At 33.3% G+C, this 18,406-nt stretch overlaps 1 protein-coding gene across 1 annotated transcript in view; it reads right to left on the reverse strand.

Annotated features, from left to right (window-relative positions):
• LOC129987936 (caskin-2-like) overlaps positions 1 to 18,406 on the reverse strand; it is a 357,174-nt gene that overhangs the window by 80,839 nt on the left and 257,929 nt on the right. The window contains exon 15 of the mRNA XM_056095944.1: positions 13,085 to 13,234. Coding sequence (XP_055951919.1) covers positions 13,085 to 13,234 — 150 coding nt within the window. The remainder of the gene's footprint in view (positions 1 to 13,084; positions 13,235 to 18,406) is intronic.

An 18,406-nucleotide genomic window follows, 5' to 3' on the forward strand; every position in this document is an offset into this window, starting at 1 on the left:
AGAAAAATTGAAACATCACACACATCATAGTGAATGGGCAATCTTGCGTTTAACGATCCTACGATGAAGGAAATATATAAGAGTGCAAATCGCCAAGGCGAGCTTTCTCAATACTATTTAGTCGGATGTTGCCATATCAACTACAACTCTTAACTGCATGAGTGGAAAGTATCACACAGTACATGCCATCTATTTATAGCAGTTTGAAAATGAGAATTAATAACAAAAACTTCTGTTTTTTTAATGAAAATATTCCCCGTTGTCACTTTTATTAATACCATGGACACCATCGATACACAGTTCTCTCAAATATTCTTACTTTCTTATTTTACAAAATAAACTGATATCAATAACATACATAAAATACTGAAAATGATAAGCAAAAAAATTGAAGACGATTTCATTCTGATATTTAATACTACATACTAAAAGGAATTATAAATTATTTACATTCATGAATTATAATTTACTAGTGCATGTATACATCTGAGTATTCAATTTTCGTCTTTCGACACAAAGTAAAGAGGAAGGAGGTTTGAATGAAATTAGATTTTGCACGAGGCCCACTGGAGACGTTTAAAGACTAACATAACATGGTCATTATAAAAACATTACACGCAAAAAAAGTTTACAAAATTAAGTCATTTATTTTTTGAGAAAGTCATGACGAAAAGATTATCACAATCGAAATATGTTTTTCTTTGCACTCAGATTAGACAAACTAACCAGAATGTGCGATGCAATTTGATATTGTTTTTAGTCCGAGTTCATAATTCGAATGGTAAATTGCACGAAAGTAATGACTGCATGGTCAACATACGTAAGACTGCTGAATAATTCAAAAAATATCACGGGCTTAAAAGTTAAAGTAAGCATTCGATATTTGCCAGTCATCCAAAACATTAGCGCAACTTCATTCAAGCCCTGAGAGCCACATCCTTCGCAAGCCTGTGCAAGAGGCAGAGGACCCTTGCTGGTAAAAAGGCACTTGGCATTCATGTATTCATGGAAGAGTGATCTGGCAACGATACCCGGGTGGAGACACACCACCGTCTAAAACCTCACCAATTATCGTCTTAGCAAATGAAACGACGGGGGACATCCTTGCTCAATCTTCGCCCTCCGTTCTGGCAGAGGGTGTGTTGATGGCCGTTGACGACTCTTGATTGGCCTGGGAGGCTTTCGGAGTCGTTTCCACGTTAAGTCAATTAATCCTTGATGAATGGGCGCTGCTTGGATTTGGGGAATATCACCAAACAACAACAAGAATATACAAAACCGAATTTTAAGAATCGTCACCAATTCTTCTTAATATGCCACTAAATTGAAAATAGAACAAGTGGAAGACAAAAATCACGATACTCTCAAGAAATTTGAGAGATTTACGAAGACCAGCACTTATTCCCTCACAGTTCCGGTAAACACAACTGTTCCTATCCAACGATGAAATGGACTCTCATGCTCAAACCATTCCAAGTCTATTTTTCATAGAAAAGTCTGATATCAGCTTGCTCGGCAGATGATGTGTCTCGAAATATTTTATTAGAGCTCAACTTCTATTAGTTCTAATTCCACATTCATCAATTTGGATTTAGCTGGATTTCATCAGTTTTCGACTTTTTGTTTGTGACAGCACACAGCATCGGCACTCAATCTATTAAAATAAAATTAGCAATGGAGGGCATCACTTCCGAACTGGGACTAGACTGTGGAAGAATCGAGCTCTCATCTCCCCCCCCCTCTAGTTTATAGTATAAATTAAATATGTTTATTCAATTAGCTCATATGAAGAATATATATATTTACAATTTTCGATATCGGTTAAATATCAAATGATAACTAAAATCAACGATTTCATTTTCACTTGACTTGTTCTTACGCAATAAACTTAATCTTTTCATTTCATAAAAGGGAGGAGATCAGCTCATTTATGGCAACCAGTGGAATATTGACAAATTATTCCACGAATACTGCAATAATGATGAAGTGTGATAAGCAATCCCAGTGGCAGAAAACATTTAATAAAATCAGATAAAATACAGGATTTTCAAAAACATTTTTTGATGCTAACAAAGAGGGTTGACTATTAAATTAATTATCTAATATCATAAAATGGCAACGAAATCTCTAGTATGCTATTTCTACGAAGCCTAAATTTATTTCATTATGTATCATTTTCGGTTTACAAACAATGCTAAATACCTGAATTTAAGTTGCAACGTTTAAAATAAAATATGAAATCATAACATTTTTTTTAAAAAAATAAAAGAATACAGAAAAATTCATCCTATATTTCTAAGCTTCGTTACTTTGATTTCTACTTGTTTTATTTTAGAGCAAAATTCATAACATAAAAGTCTTACTTTATCAGAGTTTGCTCCTTAATATTCGTAAGAAACAGCATTCTAATGCATTTAAACGAATTTTCGAAAAAATTATAAAACTAATTGAAATGTGGGAAGATGCTGCAGACAAACTACAGATATGATTAAAGCGGAAGATTTTTAAAAATGCGGCAAAGATAGTAATATAGTATGGCAGGGCGCAACGACCCCAGTAGCATATGGTCCACACATATATTGCACAATATTTTAAAATATAAAACAATATTTGCAATATTGTATAATATTGCTTGCTACTGAATAATTTTATATAATATCATACAATATTGGGCTACAGGCTGTGCTACCTGGGGAAACAGCGATTCAGACTATGCGGTCAGAATCCACAGCAGATAACAATAGTCCACTGTGAAAATACACCTCCTCCTGTCCAGTGGCACAGAGGGTGTCTCTCAAAATCACAAAAAAATAAACACCCTCCTTAGAAAAAACAAACTTCTAAGAATGCCTTACCTTATATTGTGCCATCCAATGGGGAGCGTCTAAGATATGCCTCACCCCTCGCGACATTCCCGGGGGCAGGGGTGAAAGTTCAAGCTCCCATGCTCCGGGGTGGTTAATCCAAGGGAAGAGAGCGAAATTCGGAAGCGGCGCGCACGTTTTATTGTGATCGCGCGGAATGAACCGAATGAGAGCCCACAGGGAAAAATGTCCGGAGTCGGGAGGGTTGCCGGGAAGTTATGGACTTCCAGAGAGACAGTGTGCCAGAGTGGGAATCTCATCGCGCTATTGGCGAAATAGGGATTTTGATTTTCACCCGACAATTGCTGAAAATCAACTAATGACAAATATTATATGGGCATTCAATAATTGAGTTTTGAGATCGATTTTACTGTTGTAATTCATAGTTATGCAATGCAGATACAATGCTAAGGTAACAAAAAAAATGAAACACTGAAGTATCTCTATTAATAATAAAAGGGGTGGGAAGAATGAGTGTGTATGGACGTTTCACAAACTTGATCCTTTGATCGAGAAGTACAAAGCAGGGTGCACTTCATCAATAGTTTCCAAGTTATGTAAGTGGAAAAATTGATATTTTTTCAGGCGACACTAATATTTATTTTTAAATGCCCACTAGGAGCACTAATTTTCGATGAACTGATTTACAAGAGTTCTGAATTCTGAAAGAATTATTGTAAAATATTCTAATGTCATTTCAGAATTTAGTTTGTTTTTCTTCCAATGATATTTATTAAGTTGCCGCAAAGTTTTTTAATTTAGATTTTATTAACTTTGAAAGATGTTTTTAAATGCATTTTAGAAGCCCCCCCCCCTTTTCGTAAATGAAACTCAGATCGTTCTCATGGTTGCAATTATTCCTTTCTCCCGGGATTACATTTTCTATTGTGAATGGTCAAGAAATAAAGATTTGTTACATTCTACCTTATTCATTCGATTTTTTCTTAAAGCATGCTTTTTATCAAACTTTTAAATACTGTGAGGATTACAGTTAAACTTCAATTTCAGAAGTAAGGAATTACAAAACATTTTTCAAGTTTGCGTGTTTTTAAACACTTTTATATTATTGCTCTTTTACCCCGACAATTTGATTTCTAATTATAATACTTTAAAATTGTTTATTGATTAAAGAAAATTTTTTTGGAACATTTTCTCTTACATAAAACCGCTAATTAAATATATTTTGAAATTATATAAAAACTTCAGTGTTAAATGTTTTTTCTTCCTTACTATATATTTTTTAGAAAATACTTCGATTCAACAAACATTTTAACGCATTTGTTCAAATTTATCACTTCTAGTATAAAATTAAAACTTCGAATTTCAGGTGAAATAGCAGAAAGTAAGAAAGAAACAAAGTATATTGAATATATTTATATAAGGTTTCTAAAACAGTAGGAGTAACATGTTTATTGAAATGAAGGGTTTAAAAATATTTTGCAGAGAAAGCCATCAAGATTAAGTTATGCATAAAAGAAAAGAACGAAAAAATAAATAAAGAGTAATATTATAAGACAAACTTATTTTTACATTATTAGAAAAGCGTGTTATTTTGTTATAGTATGCACACCTAACGCTGAATACATGCATCTGCTTTTTTAGGGAGGAAGGGGGATTGCATTCGAACAACACATTTTTCGGACACTTTTTTAATGGTTCTGAAACAACTAAATGGAAAAACTTCAAGCGCTTTTAAAAATATGTGACTGGTGAACAGAAGCTGAATCCATCGGCAACCCATGGACACTCGTATTTACCCCTGACGAATTCATATCACTCAGAACGTTCAACTAAAATTATCTGAAATATATTTAACAAAATCTGCATTTTTAACGCGAAAGCTCGCCACATCTGATCAATCGCCATTCTTTTATCAAAATTTGGACATTTTTAGACTTTATGGATAAGTAGAGAAAAAAATTGTAAACCGTTTTGTTAGTAATTACAATAACTTTTGAGAAGTACGCACAGCGTATTCTAGAATATGGGAAAAAACGCTTAGGCTCATCAACGGAATAAAAAAGCAATGTATTTTTGACATCATCTCAGAGTGTAAAGACAATTTTAATCAAAATATGTCGATCGTAAGTCATTCAAATGATAAATATTAAATGATATTTCCAGTAGCGCTCATTATTCTTATCATCAATTACCTTGTGCATTACTTGTTTAGGAACATGCATTTGACAGTCCTCGTAACCGGCATCCAAGTTAAAGCATTTCTTTGCTCAGATTACAATGAAACTAAACGGGCACATCGCAGTTTCTGTGTTAAGATTTTTTATTTTCAAATGAATTCTCGCATTTCCAATCATTCGCAGATGGGGGGGGGGCAAAAAGTTTGAAATCAAATGATATAATTTATGAAAATGGCTCTAGAAATGATACAGCAATGAAAAATTGTCAGGATGAGAGAAAGAAAAGCGATTAACCAAGTCTCTTCATATGCGGAATTCATCAACAGAGCGGGAGGAAACTAAGCTAATCCAGAGAAATGAATAAACTTCGCCAATATCAGACATCTCGCCAAATTGAGTCGCCAAACAAAAGTTATCCCAAGAGGCAGCAAACGAACCAAATCCCGAGCGATATCAGAAAGACAGAACCGCAAGAAGATCCGTGGATTCATTATGGATCATTAACTTCTCTCTGCTTCGCGACAGAAAACAAAAAGGCAGGGATTATTTACAGCGGAACATCAACAAAAAGATGGTATCAGAGTACGGCTTTATCTACAAAAAAGGAGAGATAGTAAAATATGAACTGGAAAGAGGAGAGTAAAAAAGAAGAAGATTATCAGCCCCATTTCTTTCTCCATTGGAAGGGTTTTATTATCTTCTTGCAGTGAATTATGGCCTTTTATCACCCATACTGCCTGCATTAAACGACGAAATGAAAAAAAGAGCAAAATCCCTGAATATATTCTCATTGCCCTACTTCATGCCCAATGAAAAAAAAAAAAAAAAAAAAAAAAAAGAAGAAGAAGAAGAAACAGTTTTGTGAGTAAGCTTACACTTAAAATTTGAAACATAAACAAGAAAGTCAGGAAAATAATTTCTGCAACATCTGGTTATTCTAATCGGGCAGAGACGGCTGTTATTCAAATCATTCATAGGAAAAAAAAAAAAAAAGAAGAAGGAAAATGAATGACATAATAAATATTGAAATATATTTTAAATGTTAAAATTGATTACATAAAATGAACGATCAACTTCATAAACAATTTCGTCAAAGAAAGAAGCACAAAGCGAAACTGTTATATTTAAATATGTAATAACTTATCAATTTATTTGTATTAATGTCCTGTTTTCGTAGTTTCAAGATTACTTTGGGACTAATATTGGGGATTAGTTCGAGATTTTGAATCGCGATCAGATGACAAAAGACGAATAATCTACTCGCCAACTCTCCTCCTACACTAAAGGAGAAAAAAAAAAAAAAAAAAAAAAAAAAACAGAAAGTACAATAGGGGCGCGCAAACAGCTTGTTTAAACTCAGGTTTCGAACCCGCTACTTCGCCTCTGACACTGCATTTGTTGTTTTAACGGTGGTGTGGTGTGGTGTGTCATCTCGATCAAAATGACGAAGCCCATCGCGAAATAGCCCTAGTGTTGCTTCAAGACGGCACGTTAATATAAATAAACTGAACTCATTGTTTTGAGGCCAGAAAAGTTTTGGCTGACATTTCACTCAGAAATGCTGTGAATTCTAGAAAAAAATTTAAAAAAGTTTATGCAATGAACCCAAACGAATGATGTTAAAATACAATTTTTAACGTGGTGAAAAATTCGTGTTAATATCAATATTAGTATGAAACGATAGCTTAAAAACTAGCATGGATGGACTTTCATTTAATTCCTAAAATTTAATATATTGATCTGACTTTTCAATTATTAATTAAAAAATAAAAGTCTCCAAAATATTTGCTTGTCTATTAATTAAAACAAGTTATTTTTAATGGATGAAAATAGGGTACAGTTATTTTTCTATGATGTCAGAGAAATTTTCCTAGGAAATCACAATAAGAAAAAAATACAGTACATTCCTGAGTATCCAGTTCGCGACTATCCAGCCTAGTCTCCTTTCGTCGTAATTAAATGAGGAAGACAAGGGTCTATTAAGTCATCCGTTAAAGACTTTTTCAAAACCTAAAAACTGTAAGTTTTGATTTTTATCTTAGGGTTACCTTTTCATATCTGTATAATCATTTATCAGTGAAAAATAAAATCAGTTTGAGCCCATTTTCTTAAGAATCAAGCCTAAGATTTACTTTATCACTTTGTTTATGCTTCCTGCCTGTAAGTTGTGCATTACAGAATTTATATTAAAATGCGAACAGTTTATGTTTTTTAACTTACTTTTTCTTTAATAAATTCCCGAAATGTGCAGTGCAGTATATAAACAAACATTACAGAATTTTCTATTTTAACTCGACATGCTACAGGCAACTGCTTCTAAGATTCACCGGGCGGCTGCACATTGAGATAAATGGTGGACTTATTACTCTATAAGAAGTGAGATAATACGTATTATAACATTGAGTTTGGGTATAAAAACTTTGTCTTCTGGTATTGGTGATCAAAGAAAGGCGTTCATAGAACTCCGGCCTATCCGGCTTTTTTGTTCAGCAGTCCTTATGCCACATTAGGTCGGATACTCGGGAGTGTACTGTGCGCGCATTTAATAAAATTCCATATTTCAGTGAAATACTTGGTGATAAAGTAAACAGCAATAAGGAACATCATATGTTGCAGATATTGCCGCTCGAATTTCGGTAAATTCCTTCCCTTTCTGTTATTGCTATAATAAAGGACCATAGAAAATAGTTACCTAAGTGCTATATTACTTTTAAATGAGACACAAAAGTTAATAACATGACTTCGAAGTATGAAGAAAGATATAAATAAATTAAATTAAAACGAAAAAAAAAAAAATAACCCCGACGGCATTCAACAAAGATTTCTATTTAATAAAATTGTTTACAGAACATGGAAGTACTTTGTTTACTCTCCATATTATGAAAGTTAATTTTCATATAATGAAGTTTGTGGCGCCATCTTTTCATCCAGCACATCGCAAAATACACCAGTTCGGTTGTCGTGAAAACTGGTAGCACCTGAAAGACAGAGGGCAAATGAAGACGGGAAGAACTGTCTCATTTTCGACACAATTATGGAGGTATGGCGACTGCTGAAGATTTTTAGAAGCATGGCATAGTGTACGAAATATAATGAAGATACTAAATTTCATAACACTATAATGAGTGACGAAGATGATAATATTACGATTATTATTATTATTTTAAGATTGACTCGAAGAAATGCTTACAGTATGTGATACATTAAGATGGGGGATTACATTTTTGAAAAAATGTCGCAAAAATGTCACAGACTTTAAACTTTAGAAAACCGTGAAAATATTTATGAAAAGTAGGTTCATTATGATAAATCTGCACAAAGCAGGATAATAATCTTCATTTCAAGATATAAAATCAATAAAGTACATACGGAAATTTAATTCTTTTTCGTGTTTTTGTCTTTATAAATTAATTTAGCTTTTATTTAATGAATTTAGTTTATAATTATTTTTTTAAGTTGGAGGTGGGAATAGAGACTTGATGTTATATAAGAAAACGAATTTATTTCTGAGTTTTTTATTCTTTAACTTAGCATTCATTTACCGGCAAATGCGACTTTGCCAAACAGCCCACTGATATGGAGAGGCACAAAATTATAGAAGGACGATCAGACTTCGATGTCTTTTATTCTTTAGATGTCTGCGAGAATTTCGTTCTTCATTATTACGCTCGTAAATAAGTTGAACATGAGATTAGTTATTACACAAATCCATTCAAAACAGTGACACTTGTTAGCAAATAAAAATAAACTATCCGGTCCGCAACACTTCACTTCTGATAAACTTCGTAGTGTCTCAGCACCGACATACAGAGACGGGGAGTTTTTTTCTCCAAAAATAAGCCTGAATTTTGGAAGTTTGATCGAAAAATACGTCTGTCCTGAATAGGGACCTTACCCGTCCAGATGGGGAACATGCTAGCGGGATGAGGAAAATGTCGCAGCTGCTGTAAAATCCTCCTCGTAAATAAAGTACCATCCATTTTGTCCACTTGAAGTGGGAAATGCTGAAGCCGGCAACTTTCTTCCTCAACGACCGGCGTCAAGAGCTCTACATGTGCAGTGACACGCTGTGCCTCACATCTTTTGTCTCGAAATAGTGAGGCTTGGTGCTCAGAGTTTCGATTCAGTGTTTCCCTTTCCCCTCTCCTCCTCGTAAGAGTGGTAAATGAGTGTTAAATGTATACATTAAAGAACAAATGTTGGTCAATAAGCAGACGTGCAATTGGGCAGATGCATGGATACAAAAGTAAAGAACACCAAATTTGTTCGAATAAAAAAAAAAAAAAGCTGTTAGAATAATAAGCACATTCTGCACACACATGGGGTGTACAGAGAATCAAACGAAAGGAAGGCATAAAATAATCTTGGTTGATTGCCAAGAGAGCTATCAAAATAAATCTACAATTTTGAAAATGCTGTTATTAAATAAAACAACGTTTGCTAATGTACATAAATGTCGATATGACAATTAATAGAATAAAATACTACCAGATCAAAGGCATGGAATAGTTCTTTCTGATGCCTTTTGTCACAGGGACAGAAATTTGTGAGAAAGATTCTTCGGAGCAACCGAAAATAACTCGTAATAGAGAGACTAAAGATGACAAAAGAAGATGTCGAATGGATTAAGCTTTAGCGAACGAAGAAGACAAGCAATAGTTCCAACCTACCTATGCCAGATATCCGGATTTTATGAATGCATTTTGTTTGTAAGCCTATACATATTTTCGAAATTTTCATCGACTCAATGTCTGTCGTTAACGTGTTCTATAAGAATTCTTTCTCTTCTTGTTTCGCAATATTTTAATGTAATATTAGTGACAAATAAAATGTAATTTTTTATCAAATGTTATAAACTATGAAATATATATTTATATTATTGCTACAAGCCAATTCAATCACTTGTCTTTAATCTCGCCATAAGTTAAAATAAATAAATTAAAAAAATGAATTGCAATTTTTATGACTCAGTTCTACAATTCTCTTCCGAAACTCAACAGGTTAGAACAATTTGTACTACAAAACGGAAAACCCACTAAGTAATTCAGTATTGCAATTCGAAGAATAAATAATTCATGGAAAATTCCATTCCATCCTCCGATCAGACATAGCGTTACAAAACCAAACAATTAAACATAGCTAGATGTTCCTTTAGAAAAAGAATAAAAAAAAGGGGCATTTATTGTTACAGTTGCGACCTCGCTTATAAAATATTATACATAGGTAGTGTTAAGACTCGTGAGTCGGAATGAGCTTCGGGACACAAAAAGCGTGAAATACAAGGGGTACCGCAGGCACACAAAGGAACGCAGACACCACACTTCTCCAGTGTCCGGTATACAAGAATAATAAATAGAAGTCGGAATACTCTGGAATGGAGAGCAGCGGAGCGGCAAACGATGCAGCGAGCACGTGAAGGCGTTCCACTCGAAACAAAGAAGTGCTTCATTTCTTTATTCCCTCCCCTCCTTTCGTTTTATCCTCCCCCTACACTCTTTTTATTTGTAAAGTTTTTGATGGATGACTTCCCAAGATGCCTGGGTGTCCACTTCTGGAGAGAGGCTAGAAGAGTGGCTCGCCGATTTGTTATTCGAGTTTTGCCTGCCGGTTTCTGGGAACGGGCCGAAAAACTTAGTAAGAATGCTAACGCTTTTAAGTAACGAGTGCAAAAGCTCTGACGACCTTGGCTGGAATATTTATCAAACACATTTGGTATTTTCGAAAATAGGGCCGTATTTAGAAATTTTTGGGTACGTATGAGAAAAGGGCAAAGCGATGAAAGGATATAAAATAAATATTGAAAAAAAATTTCGATTTAAAGAGTGTAAAATATTTGTTTAAGGCTTGTAACGTATACGTATGAAACGGACATTTAAAAAAAATCTTCATTAAATTATTTTAAATTATAAATAATTTTGGACTTGCGATGATCCAAGGGTCGAAAATTCCTAACTTACAACAATTTTACAGTTCTGAGGATTTTTTCCGCTTAAGATCAGCACGTCACTGGGTCTGACTCGTAGTCATACTACAGTGTTTAAAACATTCTTATAAGGATGCCGACAGGAGTTGAATCATTAGGTTGATAAAAATAATAAAAAACGAAGTTCGATCGCACAAACTCAAGGTTATTGGGAACGGCGTGTACAAACGGAGTCCGCGAATGTTGGTAGAATTTAAAACTGCTCTGGATGATGATGGGTCGTACACTTTCGTATATATGCCAATGACTACCACTCATCACAATATCCTTGCCACTATTCGTGGCAATTCGACCATTCAGAGACACAGGAACGTTTCGAGTGATAGAGGGGTGATTCATTCTGGTTATGTTCAAGGAAATATAACTCTACTGGCTACATCAAGATTTTTTTCTTATCTGTTGAATGTTTTTCTCAAACCTAAATCAGTCCCAAAGTTTTATACTTTTATGATGGTTATTGGCTGTGGGCAATTCGGAATAAGAAAATATGACAGGCAACGCTTTGCCGGGTTACTTATGTCAGCATATCAAGGTTGTGGTTTAACTTGAACGCAATCAGCGAGCGAACTTCCTCTGCCATGCACCACATTCCGAAAGACGAAAACAATTCTAAACCGACGCCGTATTCCCTCGCTATTCGAAAGAAAAAAAGCGAACCTTAAGTTTCGGCGTCAAAACAGAAGAGCTAAATCAATAAAATGGCAAATGACAAGCAATTCAAGTGTTGCCATACATTCCCTCCCTTTCTTCTCAACCAGAAACATAAAATGATAAGGGGTAGGCGAGAGGTGGCAAGAGCCGAGCGACAAAAGTTCATAAAAAATAAAAAGTCACCGCAAATGAAGTGTCTTCGCTGGCCACTTGACCCAAAGACGCCTAAGAACGCGTGTGATGGGCCGCACGTAAGCGATTTACAAAGAAAGCTTACGTAAACGGTTCTTCGTCAAAGAAGGGGGTAGTAATGACGAGCTCAAAAACGCTTCTAATCGCTCTTGTACTGAGCTCAAAGGAAGCATAAACAAAAGATAAATGGCTGTCGATTGAATCGATCATCCTCTCTGCCCCTTTCCTTTTCGATTATTGAATGAATTTCAGAGTATCAGCGTAAATTTAGCTATCAATATGTGGATAAAATGAAAAACAGTCACGAAATCAGCTAATAACCAGCACATAGGAATGGCTATTTTCGAACGTTGTATTCCGGATTTGCAAACAAAATTTTCAGAGATATTCCATTCATAATAATACACAGGTGTATTTAAAAGTTCTCATAAAATTCACACATATTCTCACAAAAAATTAAAAATCGGATTCGATTACAAATACTCGAAATGGTCGCTATTACCTTGTCTCATTTCTGGCGGTGGTGTTTTATCCCAACGGTTTTAGAAAGAGTTTCAAAAGATTTTTCTTTTAAAATACGGAATTTATCAGTTATAAATAAATAAAAAATGAATCAAGCTAAAAACATATTACTTAATGTTGTATAGATATCCCATATAAACAGCGATGATTCAAACTGAAGGACTATTTATTTTAACGTAATAGAAATAAATGCGAAATTTTTCTTCCATTTTTTCCAGAAATATCTTTTTAAGAAAGCCAGTCACATTTATAACTTATACAAGGCTTGTAAATACATTGCGCTCATTATTTTTTTAATGGATGAGCAATGGATACAGAAGTACTTAAAAAAACGTTTATAAATATTATATATATATATATATTATATATATATATATTCAAGAAGAAACGAGAAGAATGACACTAACAATTCTACGTATCTCATTTATCTTAAAAGAGCATCAATACATATAAATACTTATCATAAAATTAAACCATCTTCGAGTCGTAAAATATTTATGTATAAAATTTTTATGATACATCGTTTTCACCGTGTATTTTAAAGTATTTCAAAGAGGAAAAAATGATGCCTAGATAACATGTTTTCACAAACATTTGATATTCTCATGAAAAACTTTTTCCTTCCTGTTTTTAAAAGCAAAGTAATTTTTTAAAAAATGAAAGGTTGTAAAACTGTATTAGTATCATCTGAAAATGATATATTGCGCGTTAATAATGGTGATAAAGGAACTGACCGGCAAGCCATGCAACATCATCTCTGCCACATTGTTGCCCATGATTTGGAGATCGTCGCTGGACACGCTGGACGTGGAACTGTGATAGCTGTGCCGGTGCTGGCTGGTTTCGACGAGGATGTGTTTGGACTGAGACTTCTGGGAGCCCACCTGCGAAAGACATCGGTACTTTAACGGTGTTCTTAGGCATTGCAAGTGTCGCTCCCTCCCCCATTTTCCCTTCCCAACTTTTAAAATCAGATTTTTTTTTTTTTTAAATTGATTTTAATTTAATATCTGTATAACCAGTTTTAAGCAGCAAATTTTAACAAACTAAATAACAAAACATTTAGCTGCGGGTCACTTTTAAAACAATTCATATCAGCATGTTGTGTACAGCGTATAGAATTATATAAATTTTAAAATAAATACTACATAAAGAAGTTATAAAATCTTTTTAACACAATCTAAATAATCTTTCATTTAAGGATTGAAAGTTTTTTTTTAATTAAAAACATCCTATTTTATTACATTTAAAAAGAATAACACAACATAAACTTGCATATTGTAACTGGAAATAATGCTCCAAAATTATAAAAAAAAAAATGACTAAATTTTAATTTGAATAAATTTGAAAACGCTCATTTTATAATTCAACAAAGACACAAAAATAAATTACTAAAAAAAAATATCGGGAGCTGTGGGCCTCCAAATGTGTGAGCCAATTTTGCCAATTTAATAATCCATCTTCAGACAATGCATTCGTGTTAAAAAAAAAGAAAAAAAAGACGCATCTCTTTCCATTTTATTGGACTTTATTTTTTTTAAAATAAATCTGATATAAACAATTTTTGGAAAATATATTTTTATCGGTGTACTGGAAAATAATCATTTTCAACTTTTTAATCTTTTAATCCATTATCTCTAACTCTAGTAATAATGAAGAAAAATGTATGCGCGAGTGGGCGCTCAACACGTCAAATTGTTTGACCTGGTTTTACTCAACTTGATACATTTTATTGCTGTCATTAAAATTCAAATCGTTTTAACTGTTGCTACAGATATTTCATTTCGTTTTTTTTTTTTACTCCATTTATGAATGATCACGATATAATCTGTGTTTCCATATTGAATGAAGAAAAGTTTACTTTTAATGTCATTTTTCAATGGATGGCAACAGCAGGTAACGTTTCATTTCAGAAATAAACAGCGACGATACCTTTTTTTAAATTCGCGCATCCTTAGTTGTTTTTTTATATTGCCGCTCATTTAGTTTAACGGTTGGCTTTCATACTGGAGTACGCTGAATTTCTTTATTGAATCAGAGAAAATTGTATTAAATCCATCTTTGATATATTAAATAAATCATGAAACATATCCTGAATGGAATGATTCTCTTTTCAGCTCTTACAAACCCGCTTCGATTCAGCAAGTATTTACTACTTGATGAGCTAAAATTGAATCACTTCCCATTTCAATTTATTATTATTTTTGATGAAATGACAGGAAATTAGAATGGCATTTGGCACAGTGAACATGCCCCTATAAGGATTCTAATATAATATGAATTTTATGATCATTTCAGAGAACCAGTTCATTGCCAAAGAAGTCTAATAATCAATATTATAAAACTTTGAAATCATTTTTTTCCCCACAAATTCACAACCAGGTGGCACAGTTGGTATCAAATCACATCAATGAATGAATCGATTCATTTAAGACATCAAAATAACTTTTTCTTATCACTCTATTGTGTACTTGCTTTTATTAATATAATTCTGTGTCATTTTCTACTTTAGGAAGGCACTGATGCAATGAAGAGTCCATGGCACACAGGTATGCACAATGATTTCATATTGTTTTTACATTGAATTGCAAAATCTGCGACTAATTCATTTCAGCTTAATAATAGAGAAATACGATTATTCTATACATGAGCGACACTCGGACGTCGTAGTGAAGGGATTCCAATTTGCAGGCTTACAAAATTTCAAAAATTAGAGTATCAGAAAGAGAGTGGCATTTTTTTACAAACTTGAAATGACTTAAATTAAATGGTGAGTAGTGTGTCACAGAAGTAAACTGATATATGCTGAAATGGAATGCCACTACAATCAAAACTGTCAGCTTCAATGAATAGCTAAAACAGGTCCTTGTGGTTAAAGAAAACAATTGAAAATCCATTGTAGCGCAAATGAGTAAAAGGAAACATTTTAATAAATGATATGAGCATTACTGAAACATCCATCTTTAAAGTTTTAATTCTTTCCCTAGATAAATAAGTGTTCTGATGATTAGAAAGAACTAAAGAATTATTTTATAAACATGAAAAATGTTCGTTTATTTAACTTTGAAAACAATCGTTGTTACAATGTCTAAAATAAATTCAAAATGAGCGCCTTTACAAGATGAGTTGTAAATAACTGAAAGGATCTACACGTAGATTCTTCATCTGCCATTACAGTACTGTAGTGGTATACAGTACTATGACGGTGTTAAATTCGATAAAGGACATTAATGATTCATTCTATAAGAATGGAATGAAAAGAGCTTTGTTTTCAGTAGGGAAACATTTTATAAAAACTAAATTTGGAAATGGATAGTTCCAAAATGTAATTATTTTTCGTTTTACTTGGCCCTATTTAAATAATTTTACCTACTTTCTGAATAGCGGCTAACAAGTTACAGAAGGAATAATGTGAATTCTGATGTATACAGGACCGAACCGAAAGTCATAGAACATAATGAAAGAATGGGAAAACCGCTGGCCTAAAAGGAAGGAGGAAATGAAAAAGTATCGAAGGAAAAGGTGTCACAATTTATCTCATATATATATACATATATATACTGAATTAATCATTTCAATCAAAACGAAGGGAAAATAAATGGCATTTATAAACATATAAAAGGAAATAAGTTTTAAATATTAATCAATAAATGTTCGTATATTTCTTCCTTATTGTCCCTTCTTTAAAAAAAAAAAAAAAAAAAAAACAATTCCTTAATACATAACATTTTAATATGATAATTAACAAGCGAAAATTTGACATGCTTTATAGAAATCATTGCTTTTACAATCGACTGAAAACAGAAATTAAATGTTTTATTAACAGCTTATATAGGATGTTTCTAAAATAATCTGACAAAATTTTAGGGTGTGTCAGATATATAAGAACAGGCATTTTTGTTTTTCCTTTCTTTTTCTTCTTTTCAAATAGAATAAGGGATTGAAAACGTATTTGGTTTATTTTTCAGTGATTTACAAGGTAATTAATGGGGTACCATTGGGAGGGGGGGGGGGGTACCATTATCGACATATGAGTATCTTGATCATACTCTACAACGGTAGGAAATTTTGGATTCTCGATAAGATATGCGCTTAAAAATGATACACAAAATAAGATAACAGGTGCAGCGACAAAATTTTAAAGATTTCAGACTGCAACTTTTCCTTTATTGGGATGCAATTTTGATAAATAAATAACCGCAAATCGCTTGGTGCAGTATAAATAGCCTGGGAATAGTTGTTATTCCGTAATGTTCCTTGTTATAGTGCACTCGTATCTAGGGATACCTTCGTCACTTCGTTTACCTTCGTCACTCGTATCTAGGGATTGCAATATCGGACCAAAAGTTCAATACCAGTATTCGGTATTTTTTAGATCTTAATACCGGGATACCGGTTTTAATACCGGTAGTAGAAATTTTAGGAAAATAGGGGTGTTTCTTTGTTTTATTTACCAGTTTTATTAGAGAATGTAAATATCACAAAAATAATTTGTAACTTATAAATTATAACAGTATATAAAGAATCACAAAAAAGTAAAAGAACGTTTTCTTTATTTTAATCACAAAAAAGTGTTGTTATTGTTTCTGATCCAAGGTGGTATAGCTCCATGAAACCAAATATCTCTAAAAAGTCCAAAAACAATAGCAAATTCCTTAAAATCTCAAAAATCGTAAAATTTAAACGTTTAAGAATATGATTGGGGGAGGCTTGATCTGCCTTGCACCAAGGACATTCAGCAAAGATCCTCCGCCCGTGTTGGAAGGTGAGGGATTTGGTGTGTCCACTCAAAAAAAATGAGAGAGGGCCGTTTGCTGGTTTTTAGAGATATTCAGACGGTGTCACCAACCGGGACTCTTACCAAAGTACCAAGGGTGAGCAGGTGGGACTCTCCAAAGTGCCCTCGACTCCATCTTTTTGATAGAGGAAATTTCAGAATAAGTCAGTGTTGCATCACCATGAAATATGTCAAGCTGAGGCAGTCTTAGCTAAATTATCCGCTATCTCATTACCATTTAAACCAAACTGCGAGGGGACCCACTGAAAGTGTCAGCGGAGTGATACATCACTATTCAGTCTGTGGTACTATTACAAATTTTTGAAATGTGATCATAAAAAACATAATACATCAATTGTACTGTCATTAAGCCTGAAAAGTAATTTTGTGTAAAAATTACTAGCTGTCGAAAACGCTCTTTCGGCATCTACGCTACTTGGTGGTACTGTTAGCAATGCGCAATATACTTTTCCAAGTATTTATCTCTAAATCCTTCAAATACATCGGTTTCTCGTCGCATGGTTTTGGATATAGCTGCTTTCTGTATTGTATTTTGGTTCGTTGAAATTTTTCTATTTATCGCTCATTCTAATTTTTTTTTCAAGAGACGATTCCTTTTCACTATCGACATTAATGTCATCATAATCTTCGATAACTGAACCGAATTCTTCTGAATGTGAATAGGTTTGTGGGTAAAAAAATTTAAGAAAATTTACTCTAAACTTAATCAGATTTTAATTGGTTATTTTCTGTTCTTTTTCATTTTCATTTTTAAAATCATAATTATTATGTAAATACCATAAGACATTTTTTTATTTCGGTATGCCTTTCTTCTGTGCGATTTCTCAATGCAATATATAATTCTTCAGATAGTGATGTGTGCTGTTCTTTCAGTAACTGCAACATGAAATTTACTATTGCAAAAGCTGTTAATAAATTAGAATCTCTCCGGCATAATGCCTCAACAGCCAGTTTTGATATTAAGTTTATATTAAGTTAAAACAACCTGTTCTGGATATCAAGTTGAATTCACTATCTGAAAAATTAATTTGCAGGTTTAAGTCGATTATTGCTTTTTGGATTGGATTTCTCAGTTTCAAAAATCGTTCCATCATTAGGAGTAAACTGTTCCAGCGTGTTTTAGAATCTCCTCCTAAACGTCTCCTTTCATCTTTCCTCTCACTCCTATTTTGTCAAAGTAAACCCATCTAACGCATGCGCAAAAGGTGGAGGGTTTTACAATCCATTGTCATACCATATTTTATCACTTCTTTTGATT

Source organism: Argiope bruennichi, chromosome 10 (assembly GCF_947563725.1).
Source record: "Argiope bruennichi chromosome 10, qqArgBrue1.1, whole genome shotgun sequence".
NCBI classification, from domain to species: domain Eukaryota; kingdom Metazoa; phylum Arthropoda; class Arachnida; order Araneae; family Araneidae; genus Argiope; species Argiope bruennichi.